This window comes from Lates calcarifer, linkage group LG15 (genome assembly GCF_001640805.2).
Source record: "Lates calcarifer isolate ASB-BC8 linkage group LG15, TLL_Latcal_v3, whole genome shotgun sequence".
NCBI lineage: Eukaryota > Metazoa > Chordata > Actinopteri > Centropomidae > Lates > Lates calcarifer.
Window position 1 is genome coordinate 10,842,927 of NC_066847.1, and position 25,507 is coordinate 10,868,433.

Here is a 25,507-nt window from a genome sequence, read left to right on the forward strand (position 1 = left end):
CAGAAAAAGGAAATGCAGCATCAAAGCTGTCACCGATAGTGTGCAAAGAAACGTGAGTTTATTCCGTTCCATAAAATTAAGATGTTAACCAGCACTGCTCATTATCTGGGTGAGAGACTGGTGTAACTTGAGCACACAGGTGGGATATGGTATACATGTATATGCATTTGTACAAACAGAAACCCACCCCTTATGAGGTCAATCTAATCTGTGGCTACACACTGTCGTATTCAGAGCATATGGAATAAGGATGCAGGGGGTAGTTAATCCCTATGGTACTCCTACAGTGTGTATGACCTTGGAGGGATGGGAGTCCTTATATCCTCATTAACATGGATGTAGCATGGCCATGGGGTGTACACCTACCAACGCACCCTGTTTCCCTGCAAACTAATAGAGGATGCAACGCTCATACACAAGCGAACGTGCAAACATGTGCACACACTCATACAAGCAGCCAGGCATACACAGACCCCAAGTATCTATTTTTCATCATTACAATGCTATCAGCTGGGGGGAAGGTTGGGCCATGTTACGCTGCAGAGCGTGTGTGAGGTGGGCTGTCATTGACACTCGGCCTCAAACGCACATCGTTGCTAAAAAGTACAGGAGAGACCCAGCGGGGGAGCAGCAGAGAGGCAGCGGTGAGCGGTGTAGTCAAGTACACATCCAACGCTGGAACTCAGCTGTGTCCTTCACCGGTACACGTACTGTAGATACACGCTCGCTCAAACACACACACACATACACACAGAAGACTGCTTGTGGCACAGGCTTTGTTTTATCTGATTTGGCTGTAATCTTGCTTCTACAAGACAATAACTCTCAAGGGGACAAATGTACAGTTCAGGCGCAGGAGGTTTAACAGAGTGCACAGCAGGGATCACATCATTCTGTGTCGTGTCCTGTTTGGTGTCCCGTCCTGTTGAATTTCATGTCTTGTCATGTATGAACAGGTCCATGTATAGTCCATTAGTCCATTAGTTGGCTGCTGTGACATGTACAGTAGAATATCCTTTATGTTCTGTCATGTCAATAATCTGTCAGATTGTATTTAAAACTATGAAAAATGTACTGTAACAATTAGTGGTGTTATGGTGACATTACAGTGACACACATACAATGTCCACACAGATGTCCAGTCATACAGTTATTTGCATTATGCATCTTTCATTACATGTATCAGATGTCTTGGAAGTCATATTAAGTGTGATAAATTGCAAAGAAAAGTTTGCTTATGCTAAATTCACTCACAGATGTGATATGTCAGGACTGTCAAAACAATAGCTACAGCAGCTACTGGTGCTAGACATTCATTAACAAATAGGACAACACAGTAAATTAGACAGGACAGGACACAAAATGATCTAATCTTCTGACAAAATATAAGCAGATCATTTCTCTAAAACCTAAAACAAAAAATATCACCAATCATACCATTTTATGTCATTTGCCACTTGAATTTTCACAAAAATTGGAGCAAGTGCTGATGATTTACAGAGTAGCATAATTTGTTAAAGTGTCACACCATTTACTGAGGGCCATCTAGCTCCTCTCTCTCTCTCTCTCTCTCTCTCTCACTCACACACACACACACACACACACACACACACACACACACACACACACACCCCTCCATGGGAAAATTGGTTCTGAATGTTCCCTAATGGGATTTTTGATGTGACTTTACAAAGATTTCTTATGATTTTTGTTGGATCTCTGCTCCTTATTATAAAGATTAAAAAACTACATTATTAAATTTGGATTTCAATTTGAACCAAACTGGCACTTCTGGCCAGGTTTCTAAAATTAACATCATTGTTATGCAGAGTAACTTGACAAGAAGAACATCCTTTGAGGATATCCAGTCCTAAAGTGGTCGTTTGTGTAGGAATGATCATAATTCTGTAATATTTCTTCCTGTCAGCATTGCTGAAACAAAATGAAAATGTCCCTGCCTCAGATTTTGTTTTGTTCTGGTTTTGAGAAATTTGATTTGTATCTGGTGTTGAAGACAACGGTCATTAACCTTAACACAGCTATGAATTGTGAGCCCTTTTTTTTCTCCCTGAGGCTTACGTAAACTGTTCAGTTTAACAATCACGTCACTCATCCCTCTGCCATTCTGTTCATTGACCTTCTCTCGCAAAGATTTAAAGAGATGTGGGACTATTCAGGTAATATGAAACGCAAGTCTTAAAACAGCCTAAGTTATAACAAGTAATTTAAATGGCTGGTCATGTGACAAGATTTTCATATTTACGTGTCAGTACATGATCTCACATCACACAGACGTGGGATGTTAAAAGGATATATATATATTATTTGGATGGGATAGTTTAAACTGTGTGTTTATCCGTTGCAATATAAGCTACAAATGTTACAGTAGTAACCTGGCTTTATTGCCAAAAGAGCATATCATTAGCTAACTATATTACTATGTGGGCTTACAGGTTATCTGTTCATAAAACAGAGACCTAAGCAGCATGAACAATTTCCACAGATTTCCAAAGTAAATCCCATCCACTTCTGGTATAAATCCAAATAAAGATACTTGAAATAAACAAATAAATAGTAGCTTTGTGTTACACCCCTACAGTGATGCATTGAGATTCTATCATACTCTGCTATACTATTGATCTATTGCTCTATCTTGTGCATAATTGAGGTCTTGAAGCAATGTCCTAGAGAGGACATTTTTGCAGCAACATGTCTACATTTCATATTAAAATATGCACAAAATCTTTGAAAGCTTTTTAGTCTTTTATATTATAATAAACCACTATAATGTAAAATACTGTCTATATTTATCCCACGGTAAGTCTACAGCATGCTAGTGAGATTTCCAAGATAGGGATACTTACCAAAAAGCCTCTGGGTTACTTTTTTTTTGGTTGGTACAAGGCATGTGTGAGCAGCACGGAGGAGTAATTTCGGGCTGAAATACGAAGCACTGCAGAAGCAAATGATAAAAAAAATTAGGCACAAAATCTTTCGATGATCTTTATGTTCCTAAACAGATCCTGAGCAGTGTTACGCACAACACTTGAATTTATTACATGTATCACATAAGGAAGTAGGCTCAGCATACTTAACGCATACACAAATAAAACAGCATTCAAGCTCTTATGTGCTGTATTTGCTTGAACTTTATGGGTCTAAATTAAAGTGTGCTATGGTCTTCATGAAGTCTTCATGAAGTCTCAGGGTCTCGGGATCACAGTGGGAAAATTTCTATTTTAGGGTAAGCCCCCCAAAAATACAATTCAGACAAGAAAAGGTAAAGTTAGTTAAACTTTCATCCCACAGGGTAGTGTGGCTCAACTACTGACTGTCAAGAAGCTCGGCTGGAGCTGTTGAGGTTCCCGCTATTGTGGCAAAGGTCAGTTAAAGCACCAGTACATCAAAAGCATGTCTACCCACCCGTTTTGTGACTGCACAGAGCCTATTAATGCCACACTGGGTTAGCCTTGAAAATGAGGCTCTTTTCTTCCTGCATCTTTTTTAAACTAAAAAGAGGCAAAACATCTGTGGTACAGAAAGACTGTTCAGTCAAGCCTTGTTTTGGTGCTAATTAGTCCAATTAGCCTTCCCCATCTCACACAGTTTTAAACAAAGACGAGCAGCAGCTCTGCTCAGCTTAACCAGCTCTGCAGTTTGATGTGTGGTAGCGCTGGAAAGCTGTAGAAGCCTCTAGTTACAGACACAGACGCAGGCTACTTTAAACAGTTTCAGGGCATCCTTCCTTCACAGGATAAAACTGCACCCTGCCATGTCTTTTGAAATATTCTGTGTATGTCCCCTTAGCAAGATTTCAGCACAGAAACGTGGTTTTGTGCAGAAGGAGTCAGACCGCAGTGTGGAGGTAAAATTCCCACAGCCGTAATTTCATGATTAGCAATGCTGAAGGGCACGTTCCATATTGGTCGTCTGTACTGTGTGATAACAGATTTCATGAGGAGGTGTAAATGAACCAGTTAGATACAGTTGAACAGAGAAGTACAAGGAAATTAGATATTCTGAACATAACAACAATAATTAATCATTCCACAACAACAGCCTCTTTACAAAAGCAGTTTATCATCATGAATTAACCCACATCTTCTCTCAATTCTTCTTCTTGTATGAATAATACAAATTACTATGTACAAATTTTATAATTATGTACAGTAAGTTACTGATATCTGACTGTTGCCACACTATTATTCCTACTTTGTAATGGCAGAGAGAACAACAGAGAATCACATCTGAATATTTCAAATATTTCCTCCTTGGGGCAGAACAGCAGTAATAATTCACCAGTTTTTGCAGAAGAAAACAAGATTTCTTTGGTGGTTTCACTGAATCCTCATGTTCTGTGTCCCATGAGGGAATGATACATTCAGATGTTTTTATTTTCTGTCTATAGACTCAGGGAAGCAGTCTGGGGGTCAATATGAAACGTACAACACTGTTTGTAAATGCCTTCTCTACACCGGCTGCTGAAATAAAGGTGTACATCAAAATCTGAAACCAAGAATATGTTCAGCTCTGGTGCTGTATCTTTGGTTTCTTTTGTCTGTTTTTGTTTTTCTTTCTGCCTTAAATATCGAAAAGTGTGTTATTACAGACACAATGTGTAGACATTTAATATAATTATAGCATTATCTAAATTACTAGAATACAGCTGCATATATGTTTTTTTGTTTAGTTTGGTTTATGAGCAACATGTTGGTGGCATGATGTCGGAAAATCTGCAAAATTGGGGTAAAACGAGCTTTTAGCCAATAAAGTATAAATCTCGTTACCAGCTTAACCTCTGTGTTGACAGCTAAGAACTATGTGTAATATGTGTCTTCTACATAGATTGTTAGCCATAAGGAGAATGCTGGCTTACAACTTCCTCAGTTTTTCAGCACAGTATTGTACATGTAGCCATCAAGTGCATATTTTATGCATTTTCTCATTTAAAAACAAGTCAGCCAGGCATGAAGATTTCAAACAACTAATTAAGCTAACTACAAATACATTAATGATAGTCATCATTTCAACCAGCGAGAAATGAGGAGTGGCCTTTGTCTACCTCTTTGTGAAATCAAGGACCCATTGCTTTAAAATTATTATATATTTTAATGGCAAATCTGCCACCATAATGACTGTGAACTGCATGTCCACTGAGAGAATGAAAATAATAAATAGTTCTGTACATGTACATGTTATATCTGTGAACATTTACTGAAAACGATTTGACTGACTAAAATGTACTGTAATGTAGGCTGTAATTTCTAATTTCATATTAACAATATATGTGTAATGTGAAAATTATTATCTGACGCTACAGTCCCCTTTAGCTCTACAAAGCTATATTGCAACGTTCAGCTCCATTGTTTTTCCATCCTGCAACTTTACTGTTTTAGTTCCCTCTCACCAACATCAGCACCACTTCCAGCCATTGCAGGCACCTGTTTTCAGTTTAAACACCAAGTGCACGCTAGCTGCCCCAAACAACAGTCAAAGTCAGCTACGAGCTAACGAGCATTATGTAGCATTAAGCACCTAAAGTGCATATGAATGTTGTACTGGTATTTGTTGGTCTGCTGGATGTGTAAATAGGCAACTGTTTGCTAATATGTTATCCAACTAAAAAGGTGCTTATTATTCTAATACTATATTATCAGTTATTACAGGTTTACATAAGTCTACAGTGTATAAGGCTGTAGTTGGCATAAGTTCAGGGACTCATGCTCTTGCAGTCTTTTATTGGGTCCCTTATAACCGCACAGCTTAAATAGTAAAGAGATTATTTGATGGATTTTACATTTCAAGTACTGGCTGGTGTGGTACCATATGCCTTTTTCCTGCCTCATACTGTAAACGTGATTACTGTTCGCTGCTGGCTAACTGACACACGGGCTACAGTAGCTGCTGAGAAATTAACATCCCCGCGCTTTCGCTCACATGGCTTATAATTGCAGAGCAAACCTCTCAGAGGAGCGCCACAGAAATCGAACCATAGCGACCTTCTGCCAGTGATCAAAGCCTACCTCAACCAGCCCCCCCTCAACCCCCAACAACCCAACCCAACCCCGACCCAAGAGACGAAACGAGAGAGTGTGAGGAAAAAGGAGGGGGAGAGATGGAAGGAGGGAGGGAGTCCACACAAACCAGCTCACGTCTCTCCAAGAGCTACCTGCTTTACATATGAAACACACCTTTCTCCCTTTAATTCCCATGAAATCGCACAGGAAGCAGCTATTGCAAGGGGGGTACGAGGAGGAAGTCATGTGGAACGGCTAGAGGGGCCATTACAGAGAATCCCTCATTACATCCTGGTCACAGCTTTGGAGTATTACCCCTGTGAAAACACACTCTCACCCCTGGGTGGATAAGTCAAAGCGAGCAGATTGTCTCATCTTATTTCTTCCCTTTGTGTCTGGTCTTCAGGCAGGTAAAGTAGACTTAAACTTATCAACATACACAGCTTTAGCTCGCCGTACAGCCAACACACAGGCTGGTTTAGATCTCCCTGTGCTGTAAATGAATTGTCTGCTATATCTTTATATTCCTGCCTTTGATTGGAATGGAGATGGATCCTCACACCACATCTTGGTCTGTGATCACTCAATCAATTAATCAACTCACCTGCTTTTATAGAGATAGCTCATTTGCAGTAAGAGTATCTTATCTGCTTTAGACAACTATAAAGTCATCAAGTAGAAAAAAAGGAAAGACTCTCCAAAGACGTGTTCTTGCATTGCAGAGCAGTATGAGTTGTTTGGCAAGACATCAGAGAGGAAAAACATCCTGACTCATCCATCAGATTCATGTGGATCCATTAAGCCAGGCCTCTCCATTCATTAGGAGAGGCAGTTTACAGTAGAAGCAGTTTGCAGGAATACTGACAAATGAAAAAACAGTGGATTGTAAAATGCAGAATACATTAACATCACCACACGTAAGAAAAACAGCACAGTCAGTAATGACTTATTAGCTAACTCTGTCAGTTTATCCACTACTTTGGTCCAGACTGATTTTTTTTAACAACTGTTAGATGGGCTGCCTTGAAATTCTGCACTGACACTACTGACTTTAGTGACCCCCTGATTTATTTATTTATTTTTTTAAGTGAAGCATCACCAGCAAGTTTTGGTTTTAGCAGCGAAGCATTTTGTCTTTGGATGGCTTGTCAGGAGTTGCTGCAGTTTTGTACAGAAATTCATGGATTCCACAGGATGAATCCTACTGACTTTTCCTCTAATGCTAACATGAGTTAGCATTATTTGAAATATCTCAGCTGTATTAAATGGACTGCCATGACACTGATACCAGTTACAGTTTGTACCACAGCCACCCCCCTATTTTCCTTGAAAGCTTCAAGCACACCTGTGCCTTGAAGGTAGGCCTACTGAATCAAAAATTTTGCTATGCTACTTAGCTAACGTTAGCATTAACGGCTGTTTACTTACCGGTCTAGAAAAAAACCGTTGCGAGTTCGGCACCAAACTTCAGTCCTTTACTCGCCGAGAGCTGTCTCCAGCGGTGGAGAGCAACGCCAATACTAACTCCTGTTTTGCTTCTCCTTCTATCGCTTTTATTCTTCTACTGAAATTAGCATGCTAACCCGGTAGCCGACCTACATCGGAGTCATTATGACCCACAGGTATGGCGGTGCTGTAGTTAGCTCAGCCAAAAAGGCTGTGAATCTGCTGCACGACTGGGACCTTTCTGTGAGGATTTGTGTTTTTACGCTGCCTAAGTTTCCTGCCACAGTCCAAAGACATGTAGGGATAGGATACCTGGTGACTCTAAATCACCATTTGGTTTGAATATTTGTAGAAACGGTTTTCTGTCTCGAAGTACACCCTGGATTGGTCATCCACTGCCTTGGCCTACTGGCCTTGTCAGCTGAGATAGGGGACCTTCTAGGATAAATGGGTACAGCTAATTGCTGGATGGATGAATGATATTAAATGGTATTGGTGTGATTGTTCTTGTTCCTTTTTTTTAACAATCAAACTATGTGGATATTAGTGCTGTTTCATGGATATTTAATCAGCATATTGGTACAAATGAATTTTTAATTTACTTTGTGATCATCAATATTTGATAAGACATAATTTGGGACAGTTTCCTGTGAAATATATAAGCAATCAGTAATTCTTCCTTCATAAAACAGTTTACTCGTTAATCCTTTCAACGTGCCATTTTACAGCAATTAGCTGTTTGCTCACTTAGCATGGATAAAAGAAACAAAGAGGAACCACATAGGAAATCTATTAAGACTTTAATTTTTTTTAATGCTCTTAAATACATTTTGGACAGAGGTTGATATCTTTTGCATGAATAAGTTACATAATAAATAAAAGCAAACAGATTTTACATTGTCTGACATTTCACAATAAGGCATTTATAGCAGCAGAGGTGGCCAACAGAGTCTGGGTTACCTGAAACACCCCAGTGTTTCCAGCAGACGTCTGTCCTTACCAGCTTCAAATATGGATCAGGTCAGATTCAAACCCAGTTTAGAGCAGAAGTATTAAACCTGGGCTCAGTCGAGCCTGTGAAACTGTCTCAGGGGTTTTCCAGGAGACTCTGTACCAGTGTTCGGAAATTAAATGAGAAACAAGGAAAACACTGGTGTAGGCCCTAAAGCACTGGAAGTCACAGGAGGTAGCATCTTACTCTCCTGCCAATCAATTTTCTTTTTTTTTTTATGCAGTAGACAATGTTTATTGATCGCTATGATTATCATAGCCATCCATTCACATTTTACTGCATTTTTCATAGTCTCTGTGGTGAAAGCTGTACAAGAACTGCTTCAACATAAAGCTGTGATACTGTGCTGAAGATTTGCCGACACAGCTATCTTCTTTCAATAATTCACCGTGGTTGTCTCGCTTAGTAAGACACTGGTTTATCATCAGAACAAGAAACAGGCCGGCAGCAAACATGACATTAACATACTATGGCATGACCTCAGACCTGCCAGTTTCTGTGGCCTTTACACAAATCATATTGCGCTCAGCACTTTACTTTTCATTTTAACACAATATTTTGGAGACACAGAAGGGGACAAAACACTTTCTTTTAAAATAATGTGGTCATACAAAAGGACCTCCAGTTAGTAATCAAATGATAGAAATGTTGCAGATATGAATAAGCCAATCACAGCTCTCCAAAATGATTGATGGGACAGTCAGCCAATTATGGGCAGAATATAATTTTATGTAGATGAGATCTCGTATCTAAATTACATTTATCTAGAACAGCAGAGGTTAATGGCAGCTAACCCCTGTCAGATTTTTTTCCATTGAAGTCATTATGTTAAGTGGAGGTGAGAATGGACATAACTCACTGACCGTGTATTATGCAAACAAATAATGTACCCATTCCTGCATGACCAGTAAATCATGTAGAATATAAAAGCAAGATCATTGTCACCATTAAGAAAATGTGCGGCACTGTATCAGCTTCAACTGACAAGCTCACCTCTGGTCATGTGACACGTTACATATTCTCCAAACATATTTTGTGCTACTTCTACAGTGCATTTTCTCTTAATAGAGATGGTCATTTTGTGTATTGAAATGTACAGCAAAGATTTAACAATGTCAAATAATACATTTGTGGAATTAATTTACACTAAGTGAACAGGTGTGGACTTGGTGTTGGGTTATAAATTGTGCTAAATCTGGCTTTGCAAGTAGCAGGGTAAGCGCTGAGCAGCGGGCCAGACACTGTTGGGGGTTAATCAGGGAACAAAATGACCACCTGTTTTTAGAAAGCAATGAGGAAACTCTCACTTGTCTGATTGGTGCATTTGTATGGGGACTATTTGAGGGGTGGTTGCCTGATTGCTCTCCTGGAGAACGGTGACTTGAACACGGTAATGTGATTGTGCTGATGATTACACTGGATAACTACACTGGAGTTACTGCCTGCTGGCAGTGAGACTACAGTGAAATGTCTGGTCTTGAAGCATGGACACAGAAATCCTCCACCTCTTCTCTGTGTCTTTTCACACGTGTCCTCTCGCAGATCAATCATACCACACGCAAACAGGCTTAAGCAAACACACAGCTACAAGTGCATTTGGCATTAATGCTGATAAATATACATGGAAGCATTTGTGCGTCAACACATACAAACAAAAGCAGCCTTGTGTGCACAGTCGCACATAGTCAGACATATTGAACACACACATACTTAACATACATACACACACACACACAAGCTTGCATATTTACACAAACACATGCACACACACACATTGCTTGTTTGTAGCTTCTGCCAGTTTTCTCTCTCTGCATGCCGACTGTGTGTCTGGCACCAGGGTTAAGGTCTGGAGCCACACACAAGCTGTGTGCTCTGTCTGACTTTTTACACGCTCTAAATGGGCTTTATGAATGGCTAGGACTCAATGACTGAGTCGACACCAGGGGCCACACTCAACCCAATCCGACAACGGGTTTTGGAGATAAGTCAGAAACAACACTCTCCCAGTGCAGCCAGGAAGCATGTTGAAATTAATATGCCACCAGGTTTTCTTTTGTTTTGCACTGCAAACATTGTGCAGCGGAGTGTGTCAATCCACAGATGTGTTGCTTGTTTGCATTTCTGGCTGAACCCAAGTGCTTTTAAACAGCGCTTTGCAGTGTCTACGCATGCGTAGGTTGCATGTGCGTGCATGTGTTTGTGCTCTCGTTGCCCATCAAAGCTATGTTTGATCTGATGGCTGCAATGAATCAAGCTCTCGACATTGCGTGGAGCCAGAGATTCTGACAGCCTATCAATGATGGATGGATGGATGGATGGATGGGTGATTGGATGAATGGACGGAGGCCTCTATTCACAATCTTGTGCCCTCAGTGGGATGCATACAGCTTTCCCCATTCATAACAGTCAAAAATTACAACGCTCACCTACTGTACATACAAAGGGGTTACAAACAGATATGTGCACACGATTCCTCACCACTGCTCTATCATCAGATCCAACACTCGATTGACATTCAGATCTGAATCCAGACTGAAATCTGACTCAACAAAGGGAGCTGTCGGTGGAGTGAGAGGGCGTAGGCCAGATGTCAGCGTCTCCAACCAGTCTGCAGCGTCAAACGGCGTTGGAGCACGGCGTTTCCGCGATTTCCCGGTGGACGGCAGTGGGGAGGTACAGATGGGAGGTGGGGGAGGAGCTGGGACAACCTGGTTGGGGTTTATTACAGCAGGAGATGGAGGAAGCTCTAGCAAGAGAGAGGAGCAAAGGGGCGAGGGCAGGAAGCTGTCATCCCTGGTGTGCTGTGGTGCCTGGGACTGATCGGCTTGAGGAGGAGGAGGTGAAGGGCCGGGGGCTGAGTGGACAGGGGATTTATGATCAGAAACATTGACAGAGCCTAGAAAAGAGGTAGTAAAAAGGATTAGATCCTGAAAGATACAGTATATGAGTGCCATTTAAGCTGTATTCTTTATTAATTAGGGGAAACGCACCAACACAAGTAATAGGCTCATCCAGAATGTCATCTATGGACTGCCGAGGGTCCATCTGTGGCCAAAATGAAGGGAAAAAACTGTATTCCCACTGTGCAAAAGAAACTGTTAGTGATCTCTTCCTATTTAGCTACTGACGCTGACCTGTGCTTTCTGGATCGCCTCCTGTAGTTCTTCCTCCAAACTGCGAACACCAGGCAAGGTCTGCACAGGACTTGCTGTAATCTGCACTGGCAGCTCAAAGTCCTGGCCAATCACATCACACGGTTGGCAGCAAAACACCTGATTAGAGAGCAGGGGTAAATTAGATGACAGGTGGTGATGAGAGTATGCTCGCATGTTTGAGCAGTTTTCCTATACTGATGGCTTTGCAGTGTGCCCTTGAAAAAAGTCATCTACATGTGATTTTACAAGAAATGTGTGTATTGATTTGTGTGTTCACCTGTGTAAACAACACCTCTGTCTGTGCATCTGTTTCTGGCTTCCCCCTAGAGCATCCTGAATCCTGTTGCAGGAAAGGATGAAGGGATCCTTCACAAGACTAGAGGAATTGTAAAAAGGTATTAATGAGTGTAATTCTAACTCCAATAAATACAAAGTTCTTCAACACATCCAACCCTGTTTGTCCTCACCTCATTGGCAGCGTTAGTGGAGCGATCCCTGGGCCTGCTCCTTATCCTCTCTCTCATCTCCAGCTCCACACCCAGCTCCTGCTGCTGTTGCTGCTGCTGCTCATTCTCAGGTCTCCAGGGAGCGCCACACTGCAGGGGCGAAGAGGACGACATGGGTAGACTGGGACTGGGAGTTCCTGAGGCAGTGCTGGCAGGAGCCAGGAAGACGGCGTTGGTAAGACCGCACTGGTCACCCACCAAGCTGACGGACGCAGCATTTGCGAACCTATTTGGGACAGCGTTCAGAATTCCATTTGGACTGTCACTGAGAATCCCATTAGGAATTCCCCTGTCCTGGATGTAGAGCTGTTGGTTCGGGCTGCTGCTGGGCGAATCCGGTCCAGAGCTGGAGCTTGAGCCAGGGCTCTGGCTGGGCGGCAGAGGGGGGCAGGGGGTGAGGGGCTCCAGGCTGGTGCCCAGCTGGCAGAGGGGAGCAGGGGTGGTGCAAGCGTGGGGAAGCTGGAAGGGGCGGAGACGCTGCAACAGGGCAGGCTTGGTACCAGAGACGGGGAGGCCACGCTTACGCAGCTGCTGCCGCAACTCTGACACCTGAGGAGTGGGGAAGGGTGGGGGTGGAAGGGCAAAGGACAGTATTTCTCTTAATCATGGTTCATGGAATTGGTTCTCTGATATTTTTACGCCTCTCAGAGCCACTCTTGTGTGATAGATGTGCATTTCTTACTGTTAGATCAACAAGATTCGCAGGGAGAAGCTCAGGTTTGGGCGTGGAGTTGGTGTCCATGGGGGTGTGGTTTGTTGTGGCAGGAACAGGTTGGAGGTTCAGGGGCATGGCTCCAGAGGACTTCACAAGATCACTGTGATCTCCACTGAAGGAATGACAGAAGCACTAACTCACACAAACCATCTGGACTAATTTCTTGTTGTGTAGTTCGCTCAGTTTGAATTTCCCAGTACTATCGACAGGGAACTACACAGTATGTATACCTGGGTATAACAGTGAACTGTTGCTGTTGTTGTTGTTGTTGTTGCTGTTGCTGCTGCTGCTGGTTCTGGAGGATTTGAAGCTGGAGGAAGACCTGCTGCTGCTTCAGGAGATGGGAATAGGCTGGGTCTAAAGACTGGGTAGGGGTTGGGCTCTTCTGTTTTGCTCCTCCCCCTGTAAAAAAAAAAAAAAAAAAAAAATCAGGTTTGATTTTAAAAAATGTAACAATAGGAGCAATGAATGAAACAATGAAAACAATATATAAAGTAAATGTAGAAGAATTAAGCATCCAACTGGTACCTCCAGTCCCAGTCCCTCCTCTCTGGTCCGGAGGAATGTACTGGTGATACTTGAGTTTTCTCATCTTGGGTTTGGTGTCCCTCGGTTTCCGTGGGCGGGGGAGGTGGTTGAAGTTTAGGGAGGAGGGCAGAGAGGAGGAGCAGGTAGGGCTGGGAGGCCGAGCTGTCTGTACAGACACATAATAGCCCACACCTCCTTTAACTGTAACCATACTACGGTTCTAGCGAGTAATTTCAAGAGCAGTGTACAAAATATCACAGAGAAAATGTCAAGTCGTTTCAAGTTGTTTGACAGTATTTGCCCCATGTCAAGGTCAAACTGCTTCATGAGATGTACAAATGCCTTGCAAAACTCCAGATGACAGCGTATGCCGGTTCTGACATACAGGCATGCTGCTTGTGTGTGAATGCGTTAACCTAAAGGGCAAATACTGAGCTAACCCACAAGTGCAAAGTGACAGTAATGAATGCAGAGCAGCTTACAGCAGAGCATCGTGTTTGACAAAACAGAGGAGTGACCATCCTGTTAGGTTAAAGACCTCTGCAGTGCTCTTATATCTTTTATGTTGCATACCTGTCAGCATATCAAGTGAATTCACAACTGAAATGCTGATTTTTCTGGATGAAAATGTCAAATTACCACACTTATCTTTCTGCATTCTGGTCATTATTATTTTATTGTGAGGAGTCATAAAAATATTCAAAGCAAAAAATCCTTAATCCTTTAAATAAAATTTAAATGAGCCAAAATGTGAAAGCCAAACAGAGAGCAAAGGGTTTTTTCTTTTTTATGTGACAGCATTAACATGCACTAACCCCATATTACCTTTGGCAGCAGGGGTGTGGTCTGAGAGGTCAGATACATCCCATTTGGTCTCCCAGTTGTTGCCATGGTGTTTGATTCACCCAGCGTTACACTCATAGGTTGTCTGATGCCCTCGGTTGCCGGGAGCAACGCCAAACCAGGCTGAAGGCAGAATATCAGATTATCAGAGTTGACATACAAGGCTATTTATAAACTCATCAGTCCGTTAATATTTACTTTAATGTGTCTATCAGAGGTTATTGGTGGGAATTAATTCATCAGACTGTCTTGGTACATCTAACGCGGTGCAATAGACGAGTCTTAATCAAGCTAAATCTCAGCATGGTTTCCTCACCTGAGCATGACTGGGGCTGTGGTTAAGGGGCGGGCCCACAGCAGAGAAGTCACTCATTAATTGGTCACCTGACAGCCCTGACAGCGAAGAGAAGGCCGGTGATTGGTGAACGCCATGTTGCTCGTTGGGCGAGGAGGAGCAGGAGGAGATGTCATCTTCGAAGACATCAGTGGACAGAGGGAAAGAGGCAGGACCTGAGGAAATGAAAAGTGAAAGGAGGTAAGGTCAAAACAGGAGTAGAGGAGATTGGGTGGGGAAATAAAAAAAATCAAAATGTGTGTGACTCTGTCTGTGTGTGCCGGTGCATGCGTATGCGATGTTGACTCACGGTTCTCCAGGGGCAGTGTGTGTTTGTGCGGTTGCTCCACAGGTCCAGGCGGGCGCTGGATCCTCTCAGTGAGGTCCTGCGCCTGGCGAGCCTTCTTTTGCCTCTGGGCGCCGCACGCAGTCCTCTCTATGGGTGGGAGAAAAGAGGAAGGAATGGTGCAGATAAGTAGAGAGAAGGGGACAGATGGGAGATCAGCAGAAAGACAGAGGGTGAATAGATTGAAGAGAGAGAGAGAGAAGCAACAGGATTTCAGAACATATGTGATGTGAGCATGCACAACAGTGTTGCCACAGGCGATCAGTCCCAAATCAAACCAGCAGAGGCATCAAAAAATAGTAAACACTCCTGCCCATAGGGAGATATATTCCCCTGGAAGTCACAGTCACAGTCACACACATACACACATTCACACAACATTTTTAAAAGGGCAGAAAGGGACTGTTTAGGAAATCAGACAGTTTGAAAAGCCAGATATTAAAATAACAGTCTTTTCAAATTAAAAGTAGAGGTTAGAGGCTGTCGAGAGGAGGAGGAGAGATAAAGAGAGGAAGAGAGATGAGAGAGAGAGATGTCAGTACTAGCAGAGGAAGATGACTCTGATCCCTGGATGGGCGGGTTTATCATGAGCTGTCAATCACTGATATGTTTGCAGGCTGCTTAAAAAGCAGAGTTACAGTGTGCAACAAGGTCACATTTCTATTTAACTGACAGCTGATGAAACGCCGAGCCCATAGCCAGATTTACACACTTCCCGTCCTCACACAACTACTGTACAACAGGGAGTGCAAATCAGAACAGACACAATGAAACAAAGACAGAAAGAAGAAAGAGAGAGATGGGGGTAATGCGTGTTACTACACAGTGCTTTTTGGGAGCATACAGGGTACAAAAAGGAAGGAAACGAGTAACGTGACTGTAGAACAGGCATCACCTTGTGCAGTTTCAGCGTTCAGACCACTAGGGGGCAACTTCTGAGTGGCACCATCATCAGTTAGACGCTGCATTAGGAGACAGCAGGTCAAACCAACAGCCAGGGCCCAGAGATTTCAAAGCAGGTCATTCAGGGGAAAGTTAAATAAAACTGTGCTTTGAGGCCAATGTAGCCTAATGAAATACAGATTTATGTTTCCCCCAAAATCTTTGCAAGGTCTTTAAAATAGAGGTTTGAGCCTGCACTGCTTTCTAGTTGAAGAGGAGAACACCATTCCAGATCCAGAACAACCATTCAGTGGTGGAAGCAGCACTGACATAAACTAGTCATTCCTAAAATCATTTCGTACGAACTTACAAAAATATCACAGTAATACAGGTAAACCAAAGGTTGGTCTCATTCTGTTCTATAAAATATAATCAACAATAGAAGTGAATATAAATTTTTAAAAAACATATGACATGTAGAGGAGAACATGTTTTACGTGGCAGCTTGGCTCTTACTGCATCAAAGTCAGTATTTGATCTATGGTGTGAAATGTCATGCTGTTGAGAAATAGGATGCAACTCACCAGAGCTTCACTCTGGTCTTTCTCTGCCTTTTGAGGGGGACTCGTAGATTTCAGCCCTATGGAGACAGAAGAGATGTAGTTATAAAATAAAATGACAACACACACTGCAGACTTAAAAAAAAAAAAAAAAATCTAAACCCTCATTTTGGTATTTCTTTAGAGAGTGCTAGTCTAGTGTAGGAGCAACTCAGGTGAACCGGTGCATCAACAAAGCTCTTTCAGCCTTCAGCTCATCCCTCCAAGTTACAGCATGGAGCATCTCAGACACGCTTTTGTGTTGGCAGGTATCAGAATGTGCAGTGCTCCTTGCGCAACCTGCCTCAGCCTCAGACAGGGGGGAACTGAGGCAAGGTGCTCTGCCTCTCAACAAAGTACCTGGGATTGGTGTGTGTATTTCTACACTCTGAGCTACAGTGTGTAACAATGTTTGCACAGATCTAGTGGAATTTATTAGCATTTTGTGCTTATGGCACAATTTGTTTACACACATATCTTCAGATAATGACTGGCATTAAGTGCATATTGCTATTCATGCACATATGTTATCTCGACATATTTACACTCATATTGTATCCAAACTGACACAACCCCTGCATATTAACTGCATTTCCAACTTCATTACAATTAAAAGATGCAAGGTTTTTAATACTGCATCTCTCCATTCCTGAAAGCTGCTGCACTTATTAATGTGGCATAATGCACATTTTGCATATCATGCACATCTGTTAAGTTATTGCTTGCACTGATTCATTATGCAAATTCTGCATCATGTTCTTGGCATAAAAGTTATTCTAATTCTATCTCACTTATTGACATTGCTGGCATTATTCAGCTTGATATAGAGTTAAATTTAACAAAATCTACCTATATATTAAATTAAAATAGATTCTTGTACAGCTTATGATTAAACACAAAAATACACTCCAAAAGTGAAATGAAAGGAAGGTAAGAGCAGGTCAATATGGTAAAACCTGCACAAACATTGAGTAATCAATAGGCAATCATTTTTCATTGAAAGAGGTGACTTGAAGATCATTAATATGAAATCCAACCTGCAGTCATAGTGTAGATGGATCAATCACAATGTTAATGATACACATAGACTAACCAGGGTCTGCATTGATTTCACTCTGCCTTCGGTTCTGAATCCTCAGCTGCAGGACTGAAAGACAAGAACAGAGGTTGAGCTGGCTGTGTTTAAAAAATGATGAAACATTACAAGTCACACTGATGGAACAGTAAGTTAGTTTGATTTTTTTTTCTTTCTATTTAAAGGACAAATAATCTCAGGAAAGAAATCATGCTGACGTCGAAAGGTAAGAGTTGAGCTATGCAGGACAGCACGGTCCCTGTTAAATGATACCACCTTGGAACTTATATTACCCCATGACTTTGCAGTGCTTGTAGATTGTGTATCTTCTTGCATGCCTGTGCACACCTCTACACACCACACATATGCACACACACACACATTAACATTCAGCACACACACAAACAGGCGAAGCAGGGTAGGGCTGGGCCCATTACACCGAATGCTTCTCCCCATGATAGATTTCGGTGAGTTTTGAGACCTGAGAGACCTGACGAGGGGAGGGGAGGGGAGGACTGCATGGGGGGTTGAGGGCAGCAACTATTTATCTCTCAGTATGTCTATTTCTGTTGGTCCCATCCCCCCCTTCAGCTGTCCCACTCTCTCCACAAGCCTCTCATACATCCCCTACTCCTCACGTCATCCTCATTTGCACTGCTAACAGTACTCTTCCTCCTTTCCTGCCTCTTGGACAACTCAAAACAAAAGTTTAACATCTTAGAAATCTGGAATTAAAGCAGATTTACACACTACGCTCTGTGTAGCAAATTAGAGAAGCAGTGCTTGTCAGGGTGGAGTTTCAGTTTGATTTTGGGGTGTGTGTGTGTTTATCAGTAAACTATTTTATATTTGAACTGAAGTCCAAATGCAACTCTTTAACTCCACTTTCAATTACATTACATAACATGGAGGTTTTCAAGCACGGGATCAGTCCCAAGATAAACATGAGGGACACTGTTTAGGAGTTTGTTTGTTTTTTAACCAAATAATTTTCCTTTTCTGCAATTTTCTTGTAAAATAATGACTCCTTAAAATAATTCAAATTCAACAATTATACAGGGATTCTTTAGCTGAATGTCTCACAGCTCTTAAAACACATAAAAGCTGTGATGAGGGGTCACAAGCAGGCATTTTATTTTAAAGGGTCACAAACAGTAAAGGTTGGGAATCATTGCTTTAACACAAGAATTATAACTCGTAGAGGTTTTTAAATTGTTAATAATTTAATAATGAATAAAAACTCAAACACTAATATTATACATGACAATATCCAAACGTCATTTTCATGTACTGTTTTCGTCATGCTCAGCTATGTACATACATGACTCCAAACAGAGCAGCTGCCCTAAAGAATCACGTTTTCCAGCAGGTGTTTGTTCACCTAGGGGACTGACTCTATGTCATTCCCTCGCCTGTCTATTTTACCAGCCGTTTGCAACAGCTGCCTGGGAACACAGTAAACAGGAGCTGCTACAACTTGTAGGGAAACTTGCATTATGCAGTGATGGGACAGGCTGTTCATTGCTGTTTGTCACAGAATAGTGGTTGTATCCTAAAGTTGTAGCCACTCAGTAGAGTAATATTTTGAATTAGTACAACTCAGTGATATCATTTAGAATTAGCTTCAGCTGGTTTTTGATCCATTTCCTCAATAATTGCCATCTACTTACAGACTGTGGGTCAGTTATCATCAGTCCCATCACCTTCAATGACAGTTATATTTTTCTGTGGGAATTTAATTCTCAAATTTTAGATGCACATACACATGCAAAATACTTTAAAGTTTCAAACATAATCCACAAATAGCCTGCAATTATTCTCAAATGTTAGCTGGAATGAAATAGTAATCTAAAAACAAACCAGAGCTTTATTTCTCTGATTTGATTTAAAGGCCCTGAAAAAAGGCCCTCCATCATCTTCTTGGGATGAGTGATGGGGTCCTATGTGAACACATTATTTTCTTCAAAAAGAACACTTTCTGAGAGTTTTCTGTTTTCATCCTTAATTTTTTTTTTTTTTTTTTTTTTTTTGCTGGTCTGAAGTGGATAGGAGCTAATAATGTGTGCACTAATCAGGACAGTCAATCTAATTAAACTACAGCTAACGTTCAGAGTAAAGCAGATTATGTGAGTTTTTCATTGTTTTAAGTGCTACGTGTGTGTTTTTGCTATCGCTAAATAGCAAACGTTAGCATTAACATCTTTTTACTCACCAAGAGCTTCAGCCATTGTTGCGTTTACAAGAGGTTAGAATACACCTTCTTCTTCATCCTCTAATGTTGAACTGAGGGCAGACTGGACGCTACAGCACCTCACCATTGCAAAGTGGTATTACAATGCACTGTAGCTTACCACTGCTGGAGACAGCTCTTGGTGAATGAATGAAGTTTGATGCTGAGCTTGCAACACTTCCTCTGGATTGGTAGGTAAACAGCTGTTAATACTATCGTTGACTATGTAGCAATAGCAAAAACTTAAATATAGCACCTTGAAATTCCAAATACAAAAATAACAGGATTTGTTTTACCAAACTTTACCTCTGATTGTTACTTCAACATGATTTTTTTATATATATTATAGGGGCTGTTCATTAGATGTACTCTTCAGGTGAAGGGCCTCTGTCTGTTTTACCACATGGATCAACAAACCAGCCTATGTCTTGGTAAAAGTGTCACACAGTAACATACAGAAGTCTCAGCCACCTTCACGTCATTTCAGGACATCTCTGCCTGTGGGTATATATCACTAAATCCATTCACCATGATCAATAGCTTCACTCTATTGACCACACAATAGACAACATGACTGACTAGCCAATAACCTTCACAAACACTTCACCTCTACATATTGATGCTAATGTTGCCAATTATGCCTGAAATGTAAAGCCGTTGCTGTGGGAAAATAAATCCTTCCCCCCTTTAATTGGCACGAGTTGAGTCTCCAGGATCCTCACCTGAGCGGAACTTGTTCCGGATGAGAAGCGACCTCTCGGAGGCCAGCAGTGTCATGGTTGAGGGGAGGGCACCAGGGGGAGTAGAGCAGAGAGAAAGGAGGAAATTCCTGGTGTCACTCTACCAGGAGGAATGGACCCCCTCTCCTTCTGTCTCTCGCTGTTGGGAATGCAGAGGAAGCAGGAGAGTGAGCGAGACAGATGCTTGTTAATCCACTGATAGACACAAACCGATATTGATAGAGGCACACAAAGCACAGCGGAGATAGACTGAGGGGGAAATAGAGACGCAAAGCTTCTCAGACCTACAGGCAGACTGAACACTGCGGTGAGCTGCTCTGGCAACAGCAGGCCTCCCTATAGACAGCCTGTCATAATCACACAGAGAGTCACACAGGCCCACCCACAGAGACAGAACTAACGACACAGAGAATTAAACAGACAAGGAGGCTTTTAGAGCGACTGATCGAGGAGCCAGAGGAAGGAGAGGGAGCGGAGAGTCGAGCCTCTGCGTGAGTGACGGAGACAGAAGCCCCAGCAGATTCTCAGACGTCAGAGCTGGAGGACACTGATTGTGACGGACAAACATGAACTCGCAACACCTACAGCATCGCACCATGCATTTGCACTGTGACAGCAGGAGCACAAATGTGTCGTGCACTAAAAAGAAGAGGAGCTGCCTCTCAAATAGAGAGAGCTGGGAATCTACATAAGCTGCATTAGTGCACACACACAACCTATTAACAATATTGATTTGAACCAGCCAGCCACAGAACACCCAGAGGAAGGCTGTTTGAAGGGAATGGACAAACACACACATCCAAAACCATACACGTGCTTCAGAATAGCTGAGGTGATGCATACTAAATGACCACAGTGCTCTTCCTATTCCCAATCCCATAAATACTTGCACCTCACTTATTTACAATATGAGTCCAAAAGGAGGCCACTCACTCATTAATGCAATCAAATAACAAGCAACTGATTGAGATTTCTTGTCTGGCGCAGGCATTATTTCACACTGAGGGCACTGAGGCACAAGAAGGCACTGAAAACACTGAGAATAAAAGCAAGAGAATGAAAGAGAATACTTACAGGAAAAGAGAGAATTGAGTCCCTCGGGGGAAATTGGAGTGGATTTAAGATTAAATTGAGAGAGGTGCGAGATGGAGAAAGAGAGGGAAAGAAAGAACTTCGTAGTGCGTTTAATGACGATTTCTTTCTTTCATGTTCTTTTCATATCCTTTTTTTTCTTTTGCCCCTTTTCCACACTTCTCAGTTCTTTTTTTTTGTTCCTAGGAGGAGAGAAAGGATCTGTGGTTCCTCCGTTCCCCTCACGATAGAAACTCACCCTCTCTACCTCTCTCTCGCACTCTCTGCCCCTCTCCCCCGTCCGCCCCAAAGCATCCTGGATCCTTGGTGCCAACTGTGAGCGACTGTCAAACTTTACCCCTCCCCCCTCTGTGGCCTCATCTCCCCCCTCTTCCTTCCCCTCCCCTACAGCAGGCAGTCACTATCCCCCTGACAACTACTGACTGATTGATTGAGGGGAAAGATTCAAACAATAGGCACTTTTGTGTTTGTTTGCACATGACTTTGTCAAAAGTAGACTCTCGGATGAAGTTAGCACAGTTCCCTAACGTTAGCAGGCTGAGCTGCCACATAATGTGATGGATAGAAAAGTGAAGGCAGGATAAAGAGATGGTTTATTACAAGGCAGCGAGAAAAAGCCCGGGAGTGTTTTGGACTCACATCAAATCATGTACTGCAGCAGGACTGCAGGCTCATATGCTCCTGTCAAGACACCTTTGGGTCACCCTCTTAAAGTGATTTAGTAGCTAGTGTTTGCGTGCACAAATGCGTGTGTGTGTGTGAGCACGCGAGGGTGTGTGACACCATAGAGAGTCACAGGTCAGTAAGTCAGTGTCCGTCAGCATAAAGTTTACAGTATATATCAGCACCGGTGCCAGGCGAAATCACCCGAGTTTCACCTCCATGTTCAAGCTCCTGGAACAACCTGGGTGAACATGGAGTGTTTGCCTATGGGTGCATGCTCTCATACATGTGCCTTGTATGTGTGTGTGTGTGTGTGTGTGTGTGTGTGCATGTTTGTGCCTTTGGGCTACAGAGGGTGTGTGTGTGGGGGGGGAGTGGGGGAAGTGAGGTTGTAGATGGAGCACCTGTTCTGTCGATTTGACAGACAGGCCAGTGTGTGCTGGTTCAGCAGGTCATAGAAAGGGGGGAGACACAGAGAGGGTGAGGGTGAGGCAGAGGAGGCAGCAAAATAGTTGGAGAGGAAGGGAGGGCGCAACACAGGAGGGAAGTCTTTACGACGGGGACAGGAAGAGACAGAGCCGATAGGGAAGCGGAGGGGGGGGGTCGCTGCCATTTTATCTGATGTCGAAAGAAAGAGTCTGACGTCGAGATCCTCTAATCAGAGAACATGGAGCAGAGATAGCACTGCATGGGCCAATTACGGTTGCCATGGAACAAAATGGAACAACTAATGGGACACAAAATGAATGGGAACCTTAATTTAATACGTGGTTATAGACAGACCGCTCTTTCAGGTGCAATTTGCACAGTGCGTCTGTGTTTTTCATCATTATAAAATCTCACCTTTGACAGCTTTTCCTCTCATGCCCTGTAAATGCATTTCGCACACACATAACACACACACACACACACACACACACACACACACATATATATATATATATATATATATATATATATATATATATAAAAACACTGACTGCACTAACAGCATGCCACATTATTGTAGGAAAGGTGATGTAATTGCTTTTTTCCTCTGGTTCCCCACCACAGCTACACCCTCTCCTCTATAGCCGGGACTCCCTTTCTGATTAACACCTGTTACCCTCCTTCTTTCTCTCCCACCCACTCTCTCTTTCTCTCTCTCTCTCTCTCACACACAGACTCCATAGTGTTAATCCTGCTCTGTGTCTGAGGCTTGCACGCTGTTAACCTTTCCCTGGTGAAATATCATATTTCTCTGTGTAATTCTGGGCTCAGTCTTCTTTTCATATAGGACTTTGCTCTCTCATGAAGAACGCTGACTAAAAAGCATAAAATAGCCTGGAATAAAAATATATAACATGCGTCTGCTTAGGTGATTTCATATTTATGCCTCTTTCACTGCTGTATCTGCAGAGTTTGAATGTAGATCCAGCTCTCCCTGGGCTCACTGTCTTCTGCTTTTCACTCTGCTATGAGTATCCCTCCACCATTTGAGAGAGCTGAGAGACAGCATAGAGAATGAGCCAGCACATGCAGCACATTGTAGGTGTGAGTGTGCCCTCACGTGGCTGAAGTGTGCAATGACAGCCACGCATGATGGACCAAAAGGAGGAAGAGAAAAAGAAAAGCATCCATGGTTAGTTTACCTTCCCATCATTTTGGCTCTCACTGACAATAATGGGGCGTCTGTGATGCAACAAAGCGGATACACAACAAACATATACAAGTGCCGAAACATATCAAAGAGAATAAAAAGCTGAAACATACCAGTCTAACACACTTCATTACATCTGCTGCCTCTCCCTGGTCGTCCATCACTGAATCTATTCTCGTCCCTCTCTCCACTCCTCCTCTACCTTTATCACTTCAATCACTTGGCGATGTGCCTTGTGCCACTCAGAAGGCCTGCTGCCTGTTCCACTTCACGCAAAACAAACACGCACACACACACACACACACATACACTCCACAGATTTCTGTCCTCACTCTGTCCGTCATCCATCTGTCTGTCAGTCACTGCACTTTGAAGCTCTGTGCAATCTGGATAGTTACCAACCCTGCGCTCACTCACACACACACACACACACACACACACACACACACACACACACGTATACTGTACTAAACACACACATCTCCAGCTGGACTGCAGATCTCACACACTTGGCCGGCTGAATATTCATCATCATCATACACTGAGGACCTTGTAGGCTCAGCGATGCAACAGCCCAGTGGTATCAATTAGGGGACCAGAATCTGTTTTGTGTCAATTTATTCTTTTTTTTCCCTGACAGTACAGCATTGATTTAATGGCTGGACCCTCGGAGCGACCTTAACAATATGTACATAGCACTTCAATGAGCTTCTACAACAAGAAGGTGAAGAGCTGTTGTTGGGGGACCATCATTTATGGAGTAGTCAGGTTAATGGTTGCAGGGAATTGTAATGTAATGCTGAGCATGTTTGAGTAATGGTGACATAATAAGCCGAGAAAACCAGTTGGAGGTGCTGATGCGGGGCTTTCACACAGTATCTTATTTGATCTACAGGCCAGTAAAAAAACATTTAAAGAAACTTGAAAAACGGAGCTATTCATACTTTTGGTGTTTTACAGGACTTTTAATGAAAAAGGCACAAAAACAAGTTGCTGTAAACTCACTTGACACTCAAGACTCAAGACTGTCTTGTTGTTTTGTTTCTTACATTTTTCTACTGAGTTTGTGTGTATGAATACCCATCCATTCATTACGTCTACCGCTCATCCTTAAGGGTTGCATGGTTGCTGGAGCTGATACCAGCTGTGATTGGTCGAGAGGTGGTGTATACCCTGGACAGATACAGTCTTGTGTGTATGAATAGTGAAACTAAATTTTTTATTACCTAGAACAGATCCATAATAATATATTGAGTGGTTATCACTAAAACTTTTTACTGACAGCTGCGTAATTTTTCTCGGAATTTGGGCCCCGGAGAGTTTTGTATTTTTGGTAAATTCAAAAAATGATGTTAGACATATAGCATATGTCTTTGCACTGAATAGCACTATACTATGAATGCCTTTTAAAGATGCTTAACAATACAAAAATGAATGCTTAACAAGCACAAAGAAGTGTAAATTGATCCATGAAATGGGCAGTGTAGCAAATGGCAATGCAGTTGACAGCTGAACATTGTCTTCTGGTATATTGGCGGTATATTGCCAAGTTACCCCAAAACAATGTTTATTCTATTCAGCTGTGGTTTTTATAAGTCTATATGTAATTATTGACATGGTTTATGAGCTACCACTTAAGGACTCAGTCAGAGGTCAAACAGTAAAACATGCATCAAACATCTGTT

At 42.3% G+C, this 25,507-nt stretch overlaps 1 protein-coding gene and 1 long non-coding RNA gene across 3 annotated transcripts in view; both read right to left on the reverse strand.

Moving 5' to 3' along the window:
• LOC127143331 (uncharacterized) overlaps positions 1-7,868 on the reverse strand; it is a 17,467-nt gene extending 9,599 nt beyond the window's left edge. The window contains exons 1-2 of the long non-coding RNA XR_007814648.1: positions 7,446-7,868; positions 2,865-2,953 (exon numbers count right to left, since the gene is read on the reverse strand). This is a non-coding gene — a long non-coding RNA (uncharacterized LOC127143331). The remainder of the gene's footprint in view (positions 1-2,864; positions 2,954-7,445) is intronic.
• Positions 7,869-8,244: 376 nt separating this feature from the next.
• si:dkeyp-69b9.3 (myocardin) lies at positions 8,245-21,820 on the reverse strand. Of its 2 annotated transcripts, none has more exons than XM_018682627.2 (16): positions 21,503-21,820; positions 20,411-20,567; positions 17,477-17,530; positions 16,369-16,424; positions 15,798-15,864; positions 14,867-14,992; positions 14,539-14,732; positions 14,205-14,345; positions 13,380-13,545; positions 13,082-13,253; positions 12,819-12,963; positions 12,098-12,685; positions 11,908-12,006; positions 11,610-11,747; positions 11,466-11,520; positions 8,245-11,329 (listed from the first exon to the last, which is right to left on the reverse strand). In XM_018682627.2, the coding sequence occupies exons 2-16, from the start codon at positions 20,463-20,465 to the stop codon at positions 10,950-10,952; spliced, it is 2,436 nt and encodes an 811-aa protein (XP_018538143.1). In that variant the 5' UTR covers positions 20,466-20,567; positions 21,503-21,820; the 3' UTR covers positions 8,245-10,949. The 2 variants fall into 2 exon arrangements, with proteins under 2 accessions (XP_018538143.1, XP_018538141.1); XM_018682625.2 differs by having other exon boundaries at positions 8,245-11,371.
• Positions 21,821-25,507: the final 3,687 nt, after the last annotated feature.

Excerpts from the sequence above, each read along its gene's own strand:
- si:dkeyp-69b9.3 (XM_018682625.2), bottom strand. The coding sequence starts at position 20,465 with ATGACACTGCTGGCCTCCGAGAGGTCGCTTCTCATCCGGAACAAGTTC. Across the intron at positions 13,254-13,379 it reads AGGAGGGACTGGGACTGGAG|GGGGAGGAGCAAAACAGAAG; the intron begins GTACCAGTTGGA and ends TTTTTTTTACAG. Across the intron at positions 12,964-13,081 it reads CAGTTCACTGTTATACCCAG|TGGAGATCACAGTGATCTTG; the intron begins GTATACATACTG and ends TCATTCCTTCAG.